This window comes from Mandrillus leucophaeus, unplaced genomic scaffold (assembly GCF_000951045.1).
Source record: "Mandrillus leucophaeus isolate KB7577 unplaced genomic scaffold, Mleu.le_1.0 Scaffold117, whole genome shotgun sequence".
Taxonomy (NCBI): Eukaryota; Metazoa; Chordata; class Mammalia; order Primates; family Cercopithecidae; genus Mandrillus; species Mandrillus leucophaeus.
The window spans coordinates 3,697,641-3,718,298 of record NW_012099987.1 but is presented as its reverse complement, the minus strand read 5'-3'; the positions used below and the strand labels follow the sequence as shown (position 1 = coordinate 3,718,298).

Below are 20,658 nucleotides of genomic sequence, written 5' to 3'. Positions count from 1 at the left end.
CTGGCCTGGCCCTGGCCCCTGGCCCCTGGCCCCTGGCCCCGCGTCTGCCTCTTGGTCTGCCTCTTGCTGTCCCGTCTGTCCTTCTGTCTTTCTGTGGGTCTGCAGGCCTCTGAGGGTTCGTGGAGACTGGGCCTAGGGTCGCTCAGCCCAGCCCTCCAGTCGCTCACCAACCTGCTTCCAACTGGACAAGTAACCACGTTTGGGAGCTTGGCCCAAGGCCCGCCCTGAGTGGTGCGCCCAGGCCTCAGGGGTGCTTGCATGTCTTGTTTGTGGCGTGTGTAACCATTGCTCCACCTTCTCCCAGGGAGGAGACAGGGAAGGGGCAAGGCGGGTTCAGATGTCACACTTATGACTTGGGGGACAAAGAGCCAGGGCTGATCTGGGCTCTCCAACTATCCAGACCGGAGCTGATTATGTTGGGGGTCGGCGTGTGACAGAAACACGGCAGGGAAGGGGACAGAAGACTTTGAGCCCCCCCTTTCCTAGCCCGGACAGGTACAGCTCAGAGACCGTTTGTTGGCACTGCTTCAGGTCCACAGAGTCGGTAACCCCGGGGAGGCCACAGGGCTGAGAGGAGGCTGCTGAGAAGAGCTGTCGAACTGCAGAGAAGAGATGAGCCATCCCAAAGTTGCTGCGCCCTCAGGACAGCACCCCCCATGCTCTCTCTTGAATACAGGCATTTGCTGTCTTCCAGCCCTCCCTACCTGTGCTAGGTGAGGCCAGGTCCCAGCATCTCCTGGCACACCTGGAGCAGGTGCCTCTGTGCCTCAAGCTGGCAAGGTCTTGGATCTGTCACTCGGTGGCATTCAGCGAAGAGCACCCTGCGCAGTGCCCTCACATCAGGGCCTGGGTCATAAATCCTCCAGAACACGGTGGAATTTCAGTCTGCTCCCTGCCTTCCTTTCCTCTTCCCACTCTTCCAACATTCATTCTTGGTGGTTTTGAGAGCCCGGCGTCTAGCCAGGCTGCCTGGGTTTGAATCCTGGCTGGGCAAGTTACCTGACTTCCCTGGACCTTATCTTCTTGTCTGTAAAATGGAGATAAGTATTTAATCTGTATTTTTAAATGTGTAATTATTATCCTCACTTCCCTCCCCTCCTCTTTCCCCTCCACCTTCTTTCCCTCCTCTGTCCCCTTCTCCTCCATTTGGGAAAGTAACGGCCACTTTTGAGGCTGCTTCCTTCTCTGAGGGAGGATGCACAGCTTGGTTCTCTGTGCTCAGTGCTAGGGGAACAGATAGGTGCAGTCTGGTTGTGGCGTCAGGAAGCAAACACACAATGTGCTTTGTGGAAGGCTTTGTGGGAGGGCTTAATGGAGGGGGTGGCATTTGAGCTGGTGCCGCGGGATGTGTAGGAGTTTAACAATCTTAGAGGGAAAGGAACAGAGAGAGCAAAGGCTTGGAGGCTGGGAGATGAAGGCTATAATTTGGTGTGAGCAAAAGCTCTGGGGGGCCTATAGTGGGCAGGAAGGCCGATAAGAGGGGCTCTCCCTGCATCTGACTCTTGGTTCCCGCTGCCATCCCCCCACCTTCCAGCAGCGTTCATGGAAGGCAGCTTCCCTGGCCCAGACCCCAGGGTCCTACAGCGGAAGCCCTCCTGTGCCCTCAGGTTGGTCCCTTGGAGAGGAAGGAGCTGCTGGCCTGGGGCTGTCCACAGCCTGTAATAAGACCTCCTCAGCGTGGCGCGGACTTCAGCCACGAGTCAAACAGCAGACCTGCCCAGCCTACGCTGGGCCCCATCAGAGCATGTTGTATAGAGGGACCCTCAAGTGCCACCCCCTCATTTTACAGGTTTTGCAGCTGAGACTCAGAGAAAGGAAAACAATTGACACCAGACACAATCTGGTGGCAGAGATAGGAGCTTCCTGACTCCTGGGGGTAGCAGAGGAGGTGTGGTCATCACTCAGCCGAGACCCAGTGTGACCACTGGGTCCTAGCAGCTGAGGGACCTGAGCCCGATCCATCTCATCCTTTCTTGCCATCTGGGGAGTGGTTTGGCTCAGTCCCTGGCTATCTACCTCCTCTTCCGCGGAGCACGGAGGAGGGAATGGGAAACAATGGAGAGCACTCTGCTCGTGGGACAGCCAGCTGGGAGCCCCCACAGGCCCTGACATGCAGAAGACAGTGTTTCAGTCTGGAAAGGAAGTGTGGGAGGGGTCAGAGGGGGAGAGCTGCAGAGGTGAGAATGGGAAGGCAGCCCCTACACAGTCTCAGGGAGTGGAGAGGGGAGCATCTAGGCTCTGTAGTGTGCGTGGAGGGAAAAAGGGCAAATCTAGAGAATGCTGCAGAGAGGACTACCAAAGACTTGCAGTTGAGATCGGACGTGGCCTCCATTTCCCTCTTTGTATAGAGAGGAGGTGGGACCAATCTAGACCAATGGTTCTATCATAGCTCTCACAGTAGCTGTTAATAATAGTTCATTGTTGGCCGGTGCGGTGGCTCACGCTGGTAATCCCAGCACTTTGGGAGGCCAAGATGGGTGGATCACCTGAGGTCAGGAGTTCAAGAGCCGACATGGTGAAACCCTGTCTCTACTAAAAATACAAATAAATTAGCTGCACGTGCTGGCGAATGCCTGTAATCCCAGCTACTTGGGAGGTTGAGGCAAGATAATCCCTTGAACCCGAGAGGCGGAGGTTGCAGTGAGGCAAGTTTGTGCTATTGCACTGCAGCCTGGGTGACAAGCAAAAATCCATCTCAATAATAATAATAATTCATTGTTACTGAATGCTTGCTCTTCTAAGGGTTTAATGTTTCTTCATTTAATCTTTACAAAAATCCTATGAGATAGTTGCTATTATTATCCCCACTTTTCAGAGGGAGATACTGAGGCAGGGAGAAACTAAATCGCTGGCCCAAGATCACTTAGAAGTGAACTGGTGGAGGCAGGATTTGAACCCCAGCAGTCTGACCGTCCAGCCTGTGCTCTCAAGCACTGTGCTGCCACCTCCCACCCATGCAACCACAGATATGAATGAGTGCCACCTACACACCTGACACTATTTTGGACACTGGGGACACAGCACATCCCCACTCCCGTGGAGCCTCATTCCCAGAACTTGTCTGGTGCACTTTTAGGAGCCCACTCCGCCCGGTCCTGCTGGCCAAGGCTGTTGAGAGGGAGTGGGGCAGATGCCATGCATGGAAGTGAGAGTGGCAGGGGCCTGTGAGAGCCTTCCCACTCAAGCGGATGAGCTGCATGATTCCCCCATGGCCGTGGAAGAGGCAGGTCTCATCAGAATGAGCTTTCTTAGCCCGTCTTCTCCATCCCGGTCCAGGTTGGCCTCAGCTCCCCTCAGCAGCAGAGCCTCGGGGTGAAGGAGCTTCAGCTTTGGTGGCTCCAGAGGTCTCGGACAGCTCTAACCAGCTGTGACTCTCTCCTCTACGCCCTTCTCCACCTGCTGGTCCCAGGACCAAGGCTGCTGTGTGAGGGGGAGAGGAACTGCCCCCAGCCTCATCCTCTCTCTAAGGACCCAAAGAACATCTGATTACAGCCTCCTGGAGACAGAGGCCCTCTCTGTTTACTGCCTGAAACCCTCCGCTGGCCCCTCATTTCCTACAGGATGAAGGCAAACCCTCTGTGTGGTACACAAGGCCCTTGATCATTGGCCCCAGCTCGTCCCTCCATCTCTTTCTCCTCCAAGCCCCTACACTGTAGTCTGGGGTAAGAGAAGGGCACTTCCTGCTCTTGCACAAACTCACCTCTTTCCCTCTTTCCTAGTCCTCTTCTCTCTACCTTGAATGCCCCTGTTCTCACCTGGGAGAATCTTATTCGCCCAATAAGGCTCAGGTTAAGCGTCCCTTCTTTGAAAGGCTTCCCTAATTCTTCTTGCTTGAGCTTCATGAAGGTAGGGAGGGTGTTTGATGTCTTCATTTCTGTGTCCCAGCACCTGGCCTGAAGCAAGTATTCAAAAAATGTGTATTGAATCTGCATGAATCATACACCTAGATGGATGCGAGGCTATCATAGGCTATCCAAGCTGCAGGAGGGATCAGATGATATGTGGTTCCATCTCCTCACTTTAGAAATAAAGAGTCAGGGCCGGGTACGCTGGCTCACGCCTGTAATCCCAGCGCTTTGGGAGGCTGAGGCGGGTGGATCACGAGGTCAGGAGTTCAAGACCAGCCTGGCCAAGATGGTGAAACCCCCGTCTCTACTACAAATACAAAAAAATTAGTTGGGCATGGTGGTGGGCACCTGTAATCCCAGCTACTCGGGAGGCTGAGGCAGAGAATTGCTTAAACCTGGGAGGCGGAGGTTGCAGTGAGCCGAGATTGCACCACTGCACTCCAGCCTGAGCAACAGAGCGAGACTCTGTCTCAAAAAAAAAAAAAAAAAAAAAAGGAAAACGAGACAGTCAGGACTTAGAGAGGTGAAGAGACTTGCCCAACCCACACAGCCAATGAGTGGTGGAGTCCTCGATGCCCTCAGCCCTTTCTGCTCCAGCCTTCCATGTGCCTTCTAGGGTGAAGGCAACATTTCACACATTTGATTAGGGTGCTAGGAACATCAGAAGGTGGTGGCAGTGCCCCTGGGGTAGATAGTCTTGACCTGAGGGCACCCTGGGGGCTCCCCCATGACTCAAAGGGTGGGTGACCTCGTCTACCTACACATAAGACTTTAGGTATGTAAGAGCGGCTGTTTATTGTGTACTCGCCATCGCTAGGACTTTGCTAAGCACTTTCCCTACGCTGTTTTATTTAACACTCAACAACACTGTGAGATGGAGATTACTATCCCCATTTTACAGATGAGGAGACTGAGACTCAGTGAGGTTAAGCTTAAACTTCCTCAGGGTCGCATGGCGAATGTGGTGGATTTGAACCAAATCAGCTAAACTGGCCCAGACTCAATTAATGCCACTATGCATGCACACATACACACTCCCTCTCTCTCTCTCTTTCTCTCTCTCTCTGTCTCTCTCTCGGGGGGTCTTCTTTCGTTTGTCTTGCCAGGAGCTGCCAAATTGCTGAAGAGGCCTGAGATCTGGGTAGAGGTGGTGATCACTGTCATGTTTACTCATTCCTCAGGTATCTTGGCCTCAGCTGTCCTTGAAGTCACCATGGCGTGGTCCCCACCAGCCACCTTCTCCCTGTTCCTGCTGCTGCTAGGCCAGCCGCCTCCCAGCAGGCCACAGTCACTGGGCACCACCAAGCTCCGGCTGGTGGGCCCAGAGAGCAAGCCAGAGGAGGGCCGCCTGGAGGTGCTGCACCAGGGCCAGTGGGGCACCGTGTGTGATGACAGCTTTGCTCTCCAGGAGGCCACGGTGGCTTGCCGCCAGCTGGGCTTCGAAGCTGCCTTGACCTGGGCCCACAGTGCCAAGTATGGCCAAGGGGAGGGTGAGTGACTGGTGCCGCCCAGCGGGGTGGCAAGGAGATGGTGACAGTCTTCTCTTGGGTTGGGCTCACTGACACTCACCCATCCTTTGATACCCTGCTCACGTGACCTCCTCCACAAGGCATTTCCTGAGTGCCTCAGCTGCACAGAGCCCCTGCTCCCACCCTCCCATTCTCTCCTGTGATAAGGCCACCGCCGTCACCACCACCAAACTCCAAGTTCCTTGAACATAGCAATTGCACACAGTGGGTGCTTAGAGAATGTTGAATGAAAAAATGGGCAAATGGGTAGGTCTGATTCCTACAGCTACCTGGCATTTTCCAAAAACAGATTCTCTAAGACCCAGTGCCCAAACGAGGTAGCAGGCAGGGTTATAAATACGAATTCCCCAGGAGACCCAACCTTCCTCCTCTCTGCCACTTTCTCCCAGGGTTTGGAAGAGGTAACTTGGTAAGTGTGGGATCCTATGCAGGAGGCAGAGCCTGTGACCTGCCTCTCTGTGCCATCTTTGAGCATCACCCCCACTCCACAGGACCCATCTGGCTGGACAATGTGCGCTGTGTGGGCACGGAGAGCTCCCTGGACCAGTGCAGGTCTAATGGCTGGGGTGTCAGTGACTGCAGTCACTCTGAAGACGTAGGGGTGATATGCCACCCCAGGCGCCATCGTGGCTACCTTTCTGAAACCGTCTCCAATGCCCTTGGGCCCCAGGTGAGGGGGCTGTTCAGGCTCTGGTCTGAGCCAAGGGCTGGGTCAGAGGACAGAGAGCCTCCCAGAAGGTGGGCCTACAGGAGCAAGGGGAAAGGGTGCAGTTTGCACTGAGCATGGGGCCCCGATTCCTGAGTGTGCCCTGCAGCAGGTGCATAAATAGAGGGCCCCAGCCTGAGGCAAGGCAGGCCAGAGGACCAGAGCTGACCCCACTGGGAATCACAGAAGCTGCTCCCATAAGGGAGACCGCAGTGGGGTAAGGGGCTTCCTCATCCACGAGGCCTGGCCACAATTGCTGCCTCTTCCCAGCACAAACAACCCTGAGCTAAAAACAGCCCAAACCAAACAGGAGCGGGCAGGGCTCTGCTGCCAGGCAGCCTCCAGCCTCAGGACAGCTGGTCACTGAAATACGTTGTGAAGGGGACTCTGTACTGGTCTAAGTCATCCCAGGGCTAGGGCTGGGGGGTCTTATGGGCCAAAGGATCCTGCTATGGTCTCAAGTGGCTGGTCTATGCCCATCTCAGCGCTCTCAGGGTGGCACAGAGAAGGCCCTTCCATGCCCAGCAGAAGCCTCCCAAACTCCAAGGGCTCCCATCCTGATCCCAGGGAGGGCCAGATCTGCCTAGTTCTCTCCAGTTGGACAAATTCAAGGAACTGAGGGAAAGGGCTTAGACAAGCTGAGGTTCTGCCTTGCACTTACTCTGTGGCCTTTGATAATGCCTCCCCTTCTCTGGGCCTCAGTTTCCTGGCCTGTTCAATGATGGGGCTGGGTGGGATGGTCTCTACAAGCTCCAAGCCCCAGCCTTTCTGCATGAAGATCTGCAGCGGGGAGTCCCGAGGCCCACAGGTGACTGTGCACCCTGCAGGGCCGGCGGCTGGAGGAGGTGCGGCTCAAGCCCATCCTTGCCAGTGCCAAGCAGCATAGCCCAGTGACCGAGGGAGCCGTGGAGGTGAAGTATGAGGGCCACTGGCGGCAGGTGTGTGACCAGGGCTGGACCATGAACAACAGCAGGGTGGTGTGCGGGATGCTGGGCTTCCCCAGCGAGGTGCCTGTCGACAGCCACTACTACAGGTAGGAGCGCGGCTGGTGTAAGCCCCACAGGAGGCAGGGTTGTGGGGCAGGGGCTGAGTGCGTGTGCATGTGCCTGCATGCGATGTAGGGTGTGTGCATAAGCCTGAGTGTGGACTCATGTAAGGGGCAAGTAAGTGTGCACACAGGTGAGTGTGTGATGTGTGTGGCATGTGGGACCTCGCAGAGTCCAGTGAGGACTGAGTGGCAGTGGTGTTGTCTGTGGCAGGACATCCAGCAGGTGTTGGGACTGGGGGAGAGAAAACAGGCCCTACTGAGGAATGTGCCCAGATTTCCTGCTTCATGGGGGCCTCAGAATAATAAATAGGAAAGTGAATGAGGAGGACCTTTAGGATCCTGGGAAATACCTAGAAACAGTCAGAAAGTAAACACTGCACTGTTGAATTATGTAAACAGAACTGACTAGGTACACAGAATGCGCGCTCCGTCCCGGCCCCGTGAAAACAATCGAACACAAAACTGAGTGTCCCTGGTTAAAACCCTAGACTTCCCTGCAGATACTTTCAGTGACACCCACATGTAGAGTTTAGACAAACTGTTCTGGCCTCAGTTCAGCCAGTGACTGGTTTTAGGGCTTTGGGGAGGGCCTCTGGGCCTCCATCCTCAATTCCACTGTGAATATCTCAACTCTTCCCTCATGAATTTCCTCAGCTCTGGTCCAAGCCAGGCTGTGACTGGGTTGCGTGTAAGCGAGGCATGGGGTGGGGGCCTGGAGAGAGGAGACATAAAAATATTGTCAGAAACATGGCTGAACTGTCACAGCTGATTCCATCAACCAGTAAACGACAGCCACAGTCACGGTTCTGCCAGATCCGTGTCAGGGAAGACTTGTGTTTCTCATCAAGGGAGAAATCTCCCATAGTACATGTGAGTCATCTGCTTCATCTACCCCAATCAGTTTGATCCTGCTTCCCTAAAGGGTTAGAAGGCCCTTGTTGCAGTGTCCTTGTGTCTTTGACTTAGAGGACCCCTGTCCTGAGGAAACATGGGTGGTGGCCAGTCCCTGGCTCCATCCTTGGGGATCCTGGGATGCAGCCCGACTCCCCCTGCCTGGTAATTGCACGCCTAGGTCTCGCTGACTCGCCTGCCACCCATGAGGAGGGCAGGCCTGATGATAGCCTGGGTGTCTCTGGGGCCGCCCCCACTAGCAAGGCCTTCACCTCCCACCTGTCCCCAGAGGGCCCCTTCTCTTGGGCCCTCCCTAAATGCTCCCCTTCCTCTGGATTTGGGAGAGGGCAAGCTTGATCCGCCTGTCCCCACTCTAGGCCTGGCTGAGGGACCTTGCTTGCCTTCCTTGTAAAATTGTTATTTGTGAGGTGGCCACCCCATCAGGGCTGCTGTGAAACTCAGCATTGAAATAAGATTTATGAACAAGTTTACAAACGTAAAGTCCTGTGCAAACTTAAGGACAACTATGAGGAACCAGGTGGCAGGGGGTGGGACTTCCACACCCCTTCCATCTCCTATCTGTTTTCTCCCATAACAGGAAAGTCTGGGATCTGAAGATGAGGGACCCTAAATCTAGGTGAGGAGCAGCACCCTAGGGGGAGGAAGCAACAGGGTGTGGCATGAAGGGCCTCTATCCCCTCCTTTCTACCTTGGCCTGCCTTAGTCCTGAAGCTCTTCCCTCAGCCCTTCCTCCACCTTCAATCTCCGTTGTCTTCTAGGCTGAAGAGCCTGACGAATAAGAACTCCTTCTGGATCCACCAGGTCACCTGCCTGGGGACAGAGCCCCACATGGCCAACTGCCAGGTGCAGGTGGCTCCAGTCCGGGGCAAGCTGCAGCCAGCCTGCCCAGGTGGCATGCACGCTGTGGTCAGCTGTGTGGCAGGGCCTCGCTTCCGCCCACCGATGACAAAGCCACAACGCAAAGGGTCCCAGGCAGAGGTGAGCCCTGGGGGCCCTACACCCACACCACAGCTTGGAGGCACGGGTGGGACCCTGCCTGGTGAGGGGTGCAGGGAGGTCCAGGACATGCAGGCGAGAGGAACCAGACTGGGAGGAGGAGAGTGAATCACAGAACTGTAGAACCTTGGAATGTATTTAAAAGGATCATATATAGCCCTACCATAAATGGAAAGCTGACATCACCCGCCTTGAATAGAAGGTGACCGTAAAAACAGTAATTAAATCCTAACTACATCCCGCTGAGGGCCAGTACTGAGCCTGAGCCTGCTCCTCTGTTATAAAGAGGAGATCAGCAAGTGCTTGTGAGGCGGTACAGACGCCTCAGCGCCACACTGGGGTGGCCTCGTGAGGTGGTACAGACGCCTCAGCGCCACACTGGGGTGGCCTCGTGAGGTGGTACAGACGCCTCAGCGCCACACTGGGGTGGCCTCGTGAGGTGGTACAGACGCCTCAGCGCCACACTGGGGTGGCCTCGTGAGGTGGTACAGACGCCTCAGCGCCACACTTGAGATGACATCCTTGATGAGGCTGTGGTGGTGATTGGTTATTGAAGAAATGGAGCTCAAGAAAAACAGCTTATTCAGGGTGACAGCTATAGGAGGTCAGAGGCAGGACTGGAACTCCCCACCCTTGGCTCTGGCCACCGCCATGGAGCTTGAAGGAGTCCCGTTTGGGATTCTGCTGTGGTGGCTCAGCCCCTGCTGGCTGCCTCCTCCTCAGCCGTCCCTGAAGCAGGTTTCTCCCAGCAGGAGCTGAGGGTGCGCCTGCGCTCTGGGGCCCAGGTGGGCGAGGGCCGGGTGGAAGTGCTCGTGAACCGCCAGTGGGGCACGGTCTGTGACCACAGGTGGAACCTCATCTCTGCCAGTGTCGTGTGTCGTCAGCTGGGCTTTGGCTCTGCTCGGGAGGCCCTCTTTGGGGCCCGGCTGGGCCAAGGTGAGTGAGGTGGCCTGGGGAGGGGTGAGAAGGCCTGGGTATGCCACTGGTCCATGTCTGGACGGCCTGGGGGTGACAGGGCCAGGACAGAAAATTCTCCCCCTCTGTGAACGGGAAGCCACAAGTGCAGGGTTACGGAGATGGAGCCTTGCACACAGCACCTCTCTCCCTGTCTAGGGCTAGGGCCCATCCACCTGAGTGAGGTGCGCTGCAGGGGGTATGAGCGGACCCTCAGCGACTGCCCTGCCCTAGAAGGGTCCCAGAATGGTTGTCAACATGAGAATGATGCTGCTGTCAGGTGCAACGTCCCTAACATGGGCTTTCAGAATCAGGTGAGTTTGGGTCTGAGCATGGCCTCAGGCTGGGGACCGGGAAACCCTGGGGAGCCCCCAGGACACCACATCAAGCTAGCGAGGAGAGGTCCACGAGAAGCGGCTAGTGCTTCTGCTTTGGGCACCAGTCTCCTTCCCTTACAGCCGGCCTGGCTGCAGCCCCTCCGAAATGTCAGAGGTCACAGGGGCTCTGCAGATGGATGTGCTCTCCCACACCTGTCTCGGGTCCCCTGTGAAGCTGAGAAAGAAGGTGCCTGGGAAAGACGGCCACAGGGCTGTTGGCACGAGGAGTCTGTGTGGGATGCTCAAGGCAGTGTCAGTGCTAATGTAGATTGTGAGCAAGTCGCTGGTGCCTCTGTAAAACGGGGTTCACACTCTCGGGGGGTCACTGTGAATGAGGCGAGGGGCATGAAAGCCCTTGACAAATTGCCAGTTGTCGTTATGGTGGAGGGCAAGTGCCAGAGCAGGAGGAAGAGCCCCTGGTCCAGGCACTTCGAGTCAGATTTCTCTAGTAGGCAGGGACATTAGAGACTACCTGCTACACTGTCCTCACCTTACAGAGGAGACCAAGGCAGAGAAGGGGACTATCTTGTCTAGGGCGACACAGTGAGTTGGTCTGGGCAGCCCTCCAGGCTCACAGCCCTGAGCTCTTCCCTGCAAGGCTACCCCACTCCTCACACACCCCTCACCATTGCAGGTGCGCTTGGCTGGTGGGCGCATCCCTGAGGAGGGGCTGTTGGAGGTGCAGGTGGAGGTGAACGGGGTCCCACGCTGGGGGAGTGTGTGCAGTGAAAACTGGGGGCTCACCGAAGCCATGGTGGCCTGCCGACAGCTTGGCCTGGGTTTTGCCATCCATGCCCACAAGGTAGGTCCCTGTGTTGTTTCTTCCGCATGACCTCTCACCCCCTGGACTGAGGCCCAAAACTTCCTGTGCTAAAGCTGCTGCCTCTTTACCCATTTGACAATTCATTACTGAGTGAAACTATGAGCTGACATGATGCCGAGTGTTGGGAACAATGTGGTGAACAAGAAGACACAGTCCTTAATGAAATGGTCAATGAGGGACGCAGTTGTGTCTGCAGGAAAGATGAATAGAAGTTAGACAAGGGGGAGGAGGAATGAACAGCTTATGCAAAAGCCCTGTGGCCAGAGAAAGCTTGACTCGGCTGAGGAGATCAGGGCCAGGGGTTGTAGAGTGGCTCTGGAGAGAGTGCTGTCAAGCATGAGGGCAGAGGAGGCAGGGGCAAGATCACTCAAAGCTTGCAATCCACATGCAATCCACATGTTTAAAAGATTTCTTCCTTTGCTGTTTGGAGAACAGTTGGGTGGAGACTCACATGAATGCAAGGAAACACACTCAGGAGGCTACTGTAGTAGCCCAGGTGAGAAATGAGGCTGGACTGGACCAGGCAGTCCAGGGGAAATAAGTGGATAGATCTAAAATACGTCAAAAAATAAAATCAAGAGGACTAAGGCGTGACTGCAAGAGAAACCTCTGCACCTGCACCCACACTGGGCTGCCGCACAATGCGGACTGGGCAACCCTGAGCACAAATGACGATCTGGGCCACTTGAGGAGCGGCTAGGGAAATGGGAGCACAGCCCCCGGGCAGAAGAATGGGGAACAGGACCCTCCTCTGCCATCTGGAAGAGGGAGGGGTATAGGGCTAGTAGTGGAAGCCACGGTGGGTGGATTTTTACTTCCATACGTGGAAGGGATTTCTAACATCAGAAGGGTCCAAATGTGTCATGGACTGCCCCAGGGAATATGGGTTCTCATCACTAAAGATTTCGGGCCCAGGCTGGACACAACCTGGTGGGGGTGGTATGACTGGGGCCACACCTCAGATGGGAGTCAGGAGGTGACTCCAAAGTCACGCTGATTGGGTGACACTGGCTGTTTTCTTAGGAAACCTGGTACTGGTCGGGGATGCTGAGGGCCCAAGAGGTGGTGATGAGCGGGGTGCGCTGCTCAGGCAGAGAGCTGGCCCTGCAGCAGTGCCAGAGGCACGGGCCGGTGCACTGCTCCCATGGCGGCGGGCGCTTCCTGGCTGGAGTCTCCTGCATGGACAGTGAGTGATGGAGGGCTCACAGGGCTGGGGACAGGTAGGCCTGTGCTCCTCCTCAGGGAAGGACCTGCATGCTGGTCCCAGGCCTATGGCCAGCAGCATGAGGGAATGAACGTACCAGCTCTGCCATTTCCCAGCTGTGTGGCCCAATCACCCGTCCCATCAGGATCCATACCCTGCCCCCTCACGGAGTTACTGTGAGAAAGAACACTGAGAACATGAGAAAGCACAAGGACACAGAACGGCCGTTTTCAACTTTGGGTTATGAACAACAGTTTCAAACAATGGAACAGGACAGGACATAGCAAGGGCAGTTTTTCCTTGGAACTATGTGTGTACTGGGTTACAGCATAAAATGTATTTCTTACTGTGGTTTGTAGTCAGAAAAGCAGTTTGAAAGCTGTCGTAGAGGACATACAAATATGAGCACACTTGGGGCCAATGCCCAGCTGTGTGTTCTCTTCCTGAGCTGTGGGATTTACCCAAAAGGTTTTGGGACAAGGCCATCTGTGGCACTGCTCTGCCCCACAAACCCAGATTCTTAAGGCAGCAGCATCTCTGACATCTCCCAACCAGGTCAGTGCCAAGATGGACTATACCCGGTCCAAAGGCTACAGATAGCATCAACCCAAGTGGCCACTTGACGTTCTTCTTGGCCAAATTTCAACACCAAGACATCCTTAACCTTTGTCAGCGAGCTCTTGGCTTCCTTTCTGTCCAGGGAACCCTGGTGAGAACCCTGGGCCCATCCATCAGACCCTCCCCTGCAGGGATGGGGCATCAGAACGGGTCTCCTTATCACCAAGGCCTCCCAACACGTGGGGAGACTGCTCCCCACTCAACTCCCCTTCCTGGGAACCTCGAACCCCTCCCTGCTCCACTGCCTACAGTGGCAGCTCTCTTCTTGAACACATTTGATGGATGCTTCATGACAGCTGGGCACAGCCAGCCAACCTGCAGCCTCTATAACCACCTGTTTTTCCTCCCTGGCTTTTCACATTGCTTTCTTTCCCTCTTCTCATTCTTTCTGAAAGCTTGCCTTCTTTCCCTAAGGAACTCTTTGTCAGTGGGCACTTCCTGGCTGTCTCCAATATATACCACAGGACCCCACAGGGCCAACTGCCAGGAGCAGATGGCTCCAGCCTGGGGCAAGCTGCGGCCGGCCTGCCCGCCCAGGTGGCACGCACGCTGTGGTCAGCGGTGTGGCAGGGCCTCACTTCCGCCCAGGACTACTTTAGTGATAATGATTTTTAGTGACAGTACAGGCAAAGTATCCAAGTTAGGTATCAGCAGAGCTTTCTGAGGATTATATGAACTAAGCTACATAAAGGCACTTTACAGGCTTAAAAGCATTTTACAAAAGAAATACTAGCTTACTTCATCCGCATGTTTACTGTGGGCCAGACATGTTACAGGTGTCATCACATTAATATCACTATTATCTTCATCTTACAGATGATGAAAATGAGAGACAAAATGGTTAAGCAGTTACACAGCTGGTGAATTATACAGTCAGAAAGCCAAGAATGAACCCAGGTGGCCTGGCTCCAAACCCAGCAAGCTTAACCATGACACTGTAGCTGCCTCCCAGGTTAAGGTGATAGACTTCCTTTAACTGTTACTAGAACTCACCATCTCCTGACTCTTAAAACTGCCCTTTTTTTGTGGGGTCCTCCCGGAGGGTTTAATCTGGGGGCAAGCCTGCCCTGTGCTGGAGATTAAGACTGGCTGCCTTTCCACCCTCTGAGTCACTGCCATGACCTCTGCTGCCCCAGGTGCACCAGACCTGGTGATGAACGCCCAGCTAGTGCAGGAGACAGCCTACCTGGAGGACCGCCCGCTCAGCCAGCTGTATTGTGCCCACGAGGAGAACTGCCTCTCCAAGTCTGCGGATCACATGGACTGGCCCTATGGATACCGGCGCCTACTGCGCTTCTCCACACAGATCTACAACCTGGGCCGGACAGACTTTCGTCCAAAGACTGGACGCGAGAGCTGGGTTTGGCACCAGTGCCACAGGTTAGAGCCTGCCCATGCCTTGGCACTAGAGGGTTAGGAACAAAAAGCAGGGTCCAGGGAGCAGTTTGGTCCTTCCCTGGCCACAGGCAAGCTTTCCTGGGAGGGGTGTGCGCTCTCCTTGCTGGCCTTGCCTGCAGGAGGCAGTGAGGACAGCGGCATCCACCTGCCCCTCCATCGCTCTCGCCTTCACTATGTCAGTGATGCCCGTGGGGTCTGTTTCCCACAGCAACATCCCACAGAGGCATCACCGCCAGCAGACTTGTTCTGTTAGAATGGTATTTGACACTTTTCCTATGTTGGATCACAGGCCTTGCCTTCAGAAGCCAGGTAAAGTGGGGACTCCCAGGAACCTGGAGGCCCAAAATAGACATCCCATCCAGGGTGCTGGCTCTGCAGGAAAAGCTCGCTGGTTCCTTCAGCAGCAAGGCAAGGCCCTCAAAGAACAGCATGAACAGACTGGCACTAAAAAAGGGACAATGAACATTCTTTCCTATCAGGAGCTTCCAGACCAGAGAGAGGGAGAGACAATGCCTGTGACAAAGGCAGCATTTTTTTTTTCTTCAGAACACAGTCATGGGTGGAGAAAGTGGAGAGGAATGGGCAATGACTTTGGGACTTGGTCTCACCCGAGATAATAACCACCTTTCCCTGTAGCATGAACACAGCTGTCATTATAACTGGATTGGAAACAATGGTAGCAATTTGGTCTCAGGCTGACAGGGACCCTCTTCCCAGCAGCTCAGCTCCTAGGCTGCTCATAGACCTGGTGCCCCACCTCTCCCTCCAGTTCAGGCCTTGCTGTCAGGCACCAGCCTCCTGGAGGCGACCAGGGCAGGGCTTTTCTACCTCTTGCCTGGGTTGAGACCCTAGGTGATAGGGGCAGCTGTGCTTGCTGCCTGGCAGGGATGCCAACAAAGTAGGCTGTGTGTCATACTAATCTTGGGTTTGGGAGGGAGAAGGGCACTGCCTACTATTATAACTTTCCTCTCGGGTCATGATGGGGCCTGGTGCCTGTCTTCCCTACCAGCCCCTCCAAAGAGGACCCTCTCTCCTGTTGCTGCCGCACTGACAGCTCTATCCCTTCTGCAGGCATTACCACAGCATTGAGGTCTTCACCCACTACGACCTCCTCACTCTCAATGGCTCCAAGGTGGCTGAGGGGCACAAGGCCAGCTTCTGTCTGGAGGACACAAACTGCCCCACAGGTATGTGGTTTCCTGTCAGCACCTACCAACATCTCCTCTTGTTATGTTCTTCAGCCCCTTTGGGATCAAGCTTCTCTCTGCTCCGTTCAGCCGCCCAAGGCACCTGGAGACCCTGGCTTGAAAAGTTAGCAATCAAGGCAATTTCTTACCTTCTGAAATCTTACACGGGAGGTTTTTACTTCCTCTGAATTCCCCAGACACATTGTTCTTCTTTTAAAACACTCAGCACTTTCTGTCTTGGAGAAGAGTTGCAGACCTGTCCTATCTCTTCTGAGCTCGTGGAGGGCAAGCATTGTCTGCTTCCTGTCTGCATACCCGCAGTCCCTAACCCTTAGGAACTGCATGGTAAACACCGGATCTTTGGAAGGTTGGAAGGATGGATAGGCGGATGCACAAATAAATTAGCACAGGAGGGTTGGAATCTTCCAACCACAGTTCCTAGTTCAACAGGGATTTGCACTGGAGCAGTCAAACGAATCAAATGAATCATACCTTTGTCACAAATGTGGTTTGTCATGGTGCTGGATTCATAGCAAGATTCTAGCTCTGACGGTCCTTAATCTGTGAACCAGGCATGATGACACTGAACTGGTAAAGCAAATAAAAGACCTAGCAGAGTGCTTGGTCCTGTCTCAAAAGCTGTCCCCTTCCTTACAGGACTGCAGCGGCGCTACGCGTGTGCCAACTTTGGGGAACAGGGAGTGACTGTAGGCTGCTGGGACACCTACCGGCATGACATTGATTGCCAATGGGTGGATATCACAGACGTGGGCCCTGGGAACTATATCTTCCAGGTAAGGTGGCTGGGGGATTCCCTACAGAGCCCAATTTCCTCCAGATGTTCTAAAACTTTCCCTGAGGGCAAATGAAGGGAGAGAATTTCCCATATAGGGTTTCCGACAGGCCTGTCACTAAAAGGAGCTGTCCTATTAGGGAAGTAACACTCAAGCTGGATCCAGCGAACCTGGGTTTAAGTCCTGATTCAGTGAACACTGGATAAATCAGCTTCTCAGTTGGAACTTCTCAGTCCCTATCTGTAAAATGGGAACATCAGTGCCTACCTCCTGGGTAACTGTAAGAATTAATGAAGCAAATAGAAACACATGTAAGGGATTATCACAGCCACAGTCACCTCATTCAGAAACCAAATCATCCATTTTCAGTTGTCCCCTCTTTCACTCCAGGTGATTGTGAACCCCCACTATGAGGTGGCAGAGTCAGATTTCTCCAACAATATGATACAGTGCCGCTGCAAGTATGATGGGCATCGGGTCTGGCTGCACAACTGCCACACAGGTAACTCCGAGCCACTGTGGAACCAGTCATGTATAGGCTCAGGGAGCTGGAAGACTGTAAATGTACCCTCTGCTCCCACACTCTAGTGTGTGACTTGTATGTGTGTGGTTTGTAAAAGGCAATGGATGGAAGAGAGATGCATTTCCTTTGACATCTTACAAGGCAGACTTCTAGAACTGGTCAGACCATTGGCTTCACCCAATAACTACATCTTCTACATCCCTGTGTGCACTTAAGGCTGTTCGATTGTAAACTCAGTTTCCAATCTGTCCTAGAATCTTTCCTGTCACCTCAAGCCATGTCAGTATTTTCAAGTCCATTATTTTTCCTTTCTCTTTCATGTAGAAGTTAGGGTTAGGGGCCTCACAGGTAAAAGTAGAAGTCCTCTTGCTCTGTGTTGCTGTCTCTAGCTGTGATCACTGCTTGCAAGAAGGGGACCATGGAAAACAGGGCCACTTAAAGGATTGGTAGCATCAGTCAAAGGAAGCATCATCATCCAGTGGGGTCAGAGAAGAGGGGCTGTTCTACCTGTCAGTAAAGACTCCCTCCATCTTCAAGGGTTAAAAATGCCTATATTTGCTATGGGATGTGCATTCACACCCATACTTGCATATGTGCGGTGGGATGGGCAGAGTTGTTCATTCAGTCAACAAACATTTATTAAGGCTCACTGTTGTGTTGAACGCTGTGCCCCAGACACTGGGAATGTAAGTGTCAGATGAGGTATGCACACATGCAAATAGCCCCAGTACTACTAATGTGTGGACTGAATGCTGAGCAAGCACAGACAGAAAGCAACCGGATGGGGGCTAGCACAAGCTTCACAGAAGTAGTATTTGAGCTGAGTTTTGAAGGAGGGGCCAAAGTCAAAGATGGGAGGAGTAAAGAAGGAGCACAGGACTGGGCTTCAGAAGGTGTCACTGGTTCCGGAATCCAGTCCCACCACTTTCTAGCTGGAGGACAGTGAGGAAATCATGACCTGAGTTTTCTGTTTTGTAAAATGAGGCTGTATACTTCAAACCTACTAAGTACTACAGCTTTTTGCAGGGAGGGTTGTGATAGTTCTAAGATAATGGATTTTATCCTGTGGGCTTCTGGGAACTATTGACAAATTTCAGTCAAGGAGGCAAAAGATCATTTAGGTTTTCAAAAAATAACCATGGCAACAGATGGACGAAAATGAGAAGAGGAAGAACAGTCTAAGGTTTTGAATTTGTGTGGCTGAGTAGATTATGCTGCCACTTAAATGAAACAGGGATATTGAGAGGAACCAGGAACTAGAATCCAAGTCTACACACATGGAGACAGCAGATCCTCCATAATGCTGGAATCAGGCTGCAAGGGTTCCCAGGCAGTGACAAGGACAAGAAAAATAATGCAGTCCTGCAGGTCATCTTGCCAGTGTTTAGGACCCAACAGGGTCCCTGCAGAAAACAGAAGGCACACTCGGGTGAGAGTCTGAGGTTATTTAATTAAAGGACTATTTATAAGGAAACAAGGGGTGTTGAGATATCAAGCATAAATAAAGTAGAAAACTGTTACCTGCTTTAGGCTTGAAGAGGGGCAAGGGCTGTTTTGCAGCCAGGTGCAAGCCAGAGTTGTGAAGGAGGGTGAACCTAGCTGGAGCAGGAGTCAAAGACCATCACTGCCAGAACCACAGGGCCGAAGTAGGGGAAAGAATATTTGGCCTCTCTCCTTCCACCCTCTGACCTTCTGCTGTTGCTTTCCATTGACCCAACTCAAACAAAAAAAAAGAAGACAAAGGAACCAGAGTGATGTAATCGCTAGGGGTCAGCTTTCTGGGGCACAGAGGAAAAAAAGGGCAGAGAACGAACCTGGGGAGGGAGGCAAAGGAGAATAACTAGCACAGCCCTTTCCAGTCAATAGCCTGTTCTTCCTGATGTTCCTGAAACCACACAACTGTCCCAGGCCTATTTCTATAGAATGACTGGTGTCTGTGCCCACGCCATGACTGACTTGATATAAAGGATGAGCTGGGCAGAGTGGATCTACATAAGTTGTCAGGGAAGGGATGAGGCTGTGGTAAGGTTGGCTGCTTACCTGTTTTCCTTTGGCCCACAGGAAATTCATACCCAGCCAATGCAGAACTCTCCCTGGAGCAAGAACACCGTCTCAGGAACAACCTCATCTGAAGCCCTCACTGCACGCTCCTAGCTACTGCCGATAACCAGATACCTCAGCTTACTGGAGCCATGCCCTTCACAGTCCCAACTCAGAGGAAAAGGGCCAGTGCCACGGGGCACCAAGAACCTGCTCAGGAAGCCTTTTGATGGCAAGATCACCAATCCAGATGGTACTGCTTCTTCAGGGTGGCACTGGGCCTACCCCCTAAGGGCCTGGAATATGGCTTCCGGGCTTTGCTCAGCTGAGCTCCTCTTCTATAAGGAAACCCAGTCATCCCTGAATCTTGCCACAGAGATGCGGGGTTCAGGAGCTTTCAGTTCTTTAGGGATGGACTATGGTCCAGTCCCCCATCTAAGTGGTGCTTTGCAAATGTCTTGGAGGAGTATAGGACACAGTACCAAAATACACAGCAGGTAGTGTTAGCTCTCTGCTAGGAGCTCAAAGCAACACAACTTGTATCAAAATCACAACTGGCAGAGAAGCTGGTGGATCCAATCCTTTCTTCATCTGTTATTATTTACAACTCACCTCTCACACTCTGTTCTTTAGTGTCCTTACCTTTATCCTACCACACACATGGGTGTTTCTATTATCCTTGGAAGCACAGACCTCGGGCATCCCCTTATTGCCTGATGGGCCAACACCAACAGTTACTGAGTGCTTGAGAAGGGGCAAGTTTCACAGAAATGGCCAGATAGGGCCTTCCTACAGAGCAGCAAGAGTAGGCCAAGCAGAAAGACTGCTGAGGTAACACGGATCCCAGGCCCTGTCAGGGCCTCTGCCAAGGAAAAAATATGGACGATTTACCTGGCAGGCAGTCTGATCTCTCAGGATCACCACGCATCTCAGGATTGGTCTAAGCTTCAAGTCCCAACCAAGTGTCTGAAGTGAACTTTGCATTGAATAAATTTTTGCCGTGGAAAGAACATCAAACAAGCTACTCATCTCTATGGAGATATGAAAACAAGTCTGGCAGAGTGAGAGACAGAAGACCATGGAGAAATCAGAAGGGGGAACAGTCAGTGTAGTTAAGGATGGAACCTGGGAAAGGCCACCATTCCTGCTTGATGGGGCTGTGATTTCTCTCGCTCAAGTAGAATAAAACCCCATGGTCTTCTTGACATGATTCTTGATCTTTTCTCCACTGAGACAAACTTTAGTGATGATCCTTACAGGACTGACACCCTAATGCCAAAAAAGGTTGCTCATTATGGACTGCTACAAAGACCAGACCAGCTGTGATTATGTACACGCCCCAAAACCACAGTCCTACCCTTTTCCCTCCCACAGAGCCAGGGCCTGGGATGCACAGGGCACACACGCTTTTCATGACTGCCCATCTACATTTCTCCAATCAGACATAAGTCTGCTTCCCAGTCAGCCTCCCCAGGCTCAGAGCTGAAACACAGGTCAGAAAGGTTAAGGGGTGAACGATAGGGACAAGAAGGTAAAGTCTGAGGATTGTAAACTTTTATAATCAAGGCTGCAAAGCCAAACTAAATGGTAGCAGATGGAGCAGATTTACAACAGCACTACCCCCACCACATCACAAGAGCCACCACATCACAAGAGCCACCCCCTCCTTAGGGAGTAAAAAGGGACATGTTCTGGGGAACC

The 20,658-nt window shown here is 53.2% G+C and overlaps 1 protein-coding gene across 2 annotated transcripts; it reads left to right on the top strand.

Moving 5' to 3' along the window:
* Positions 1 to 288: 288 nt before the first annotated feature.
* On the top strand, positions 289 to 20,266 carry LOXL4 (lysyl oxidase-like 4). 2 transcript variants are annotated; one of them, XM_012000684.1, is made up of 15 exons: positions 289 to 495; positions 5,030 to 5,338; positions 5,869 to 6,047; positions 6,911 to 7,116; positions 8,621 to 8,659; positions 8,802 to 9,021; positions 9,792 to 9,975; positions 10,153 to 10,307; positions 11,005 to 11,172; positions 12,217 to 12,379; positions 14,152 to 14,395; positions 15,485 to 15,600; positions 16,258 to 16,394; positions 16,785 to 16,896; positions 18,979 to 20,266. In XM_012000684.1, the coding sequence occupies exons 2-15, from the start codon at positions 5,062 to 5,064 to the stop codon at positions 19,047 to 19,049; spliced, it is 2,271 nt and encodes a 756-aa protein (XP_011856074.1). In that variant the 5' UTR covers positions 289 to 495; positions 5,030 to 5,061; the 3' UTR covers positions 19,050 to 20,266. The 2 variants fall into 2 exon arrangements, with proteins under 2 accessions (XP_011856074.1, XP_011856066.1); XM_012000676.1 differs by lacking the exon at positions 289 to 495 and having other exon boundaries at positions 5,028 to 5,338.
* The last annotated feature ends 392 nt before the right edge of the window (positions 20,267 to 20,658 follow it).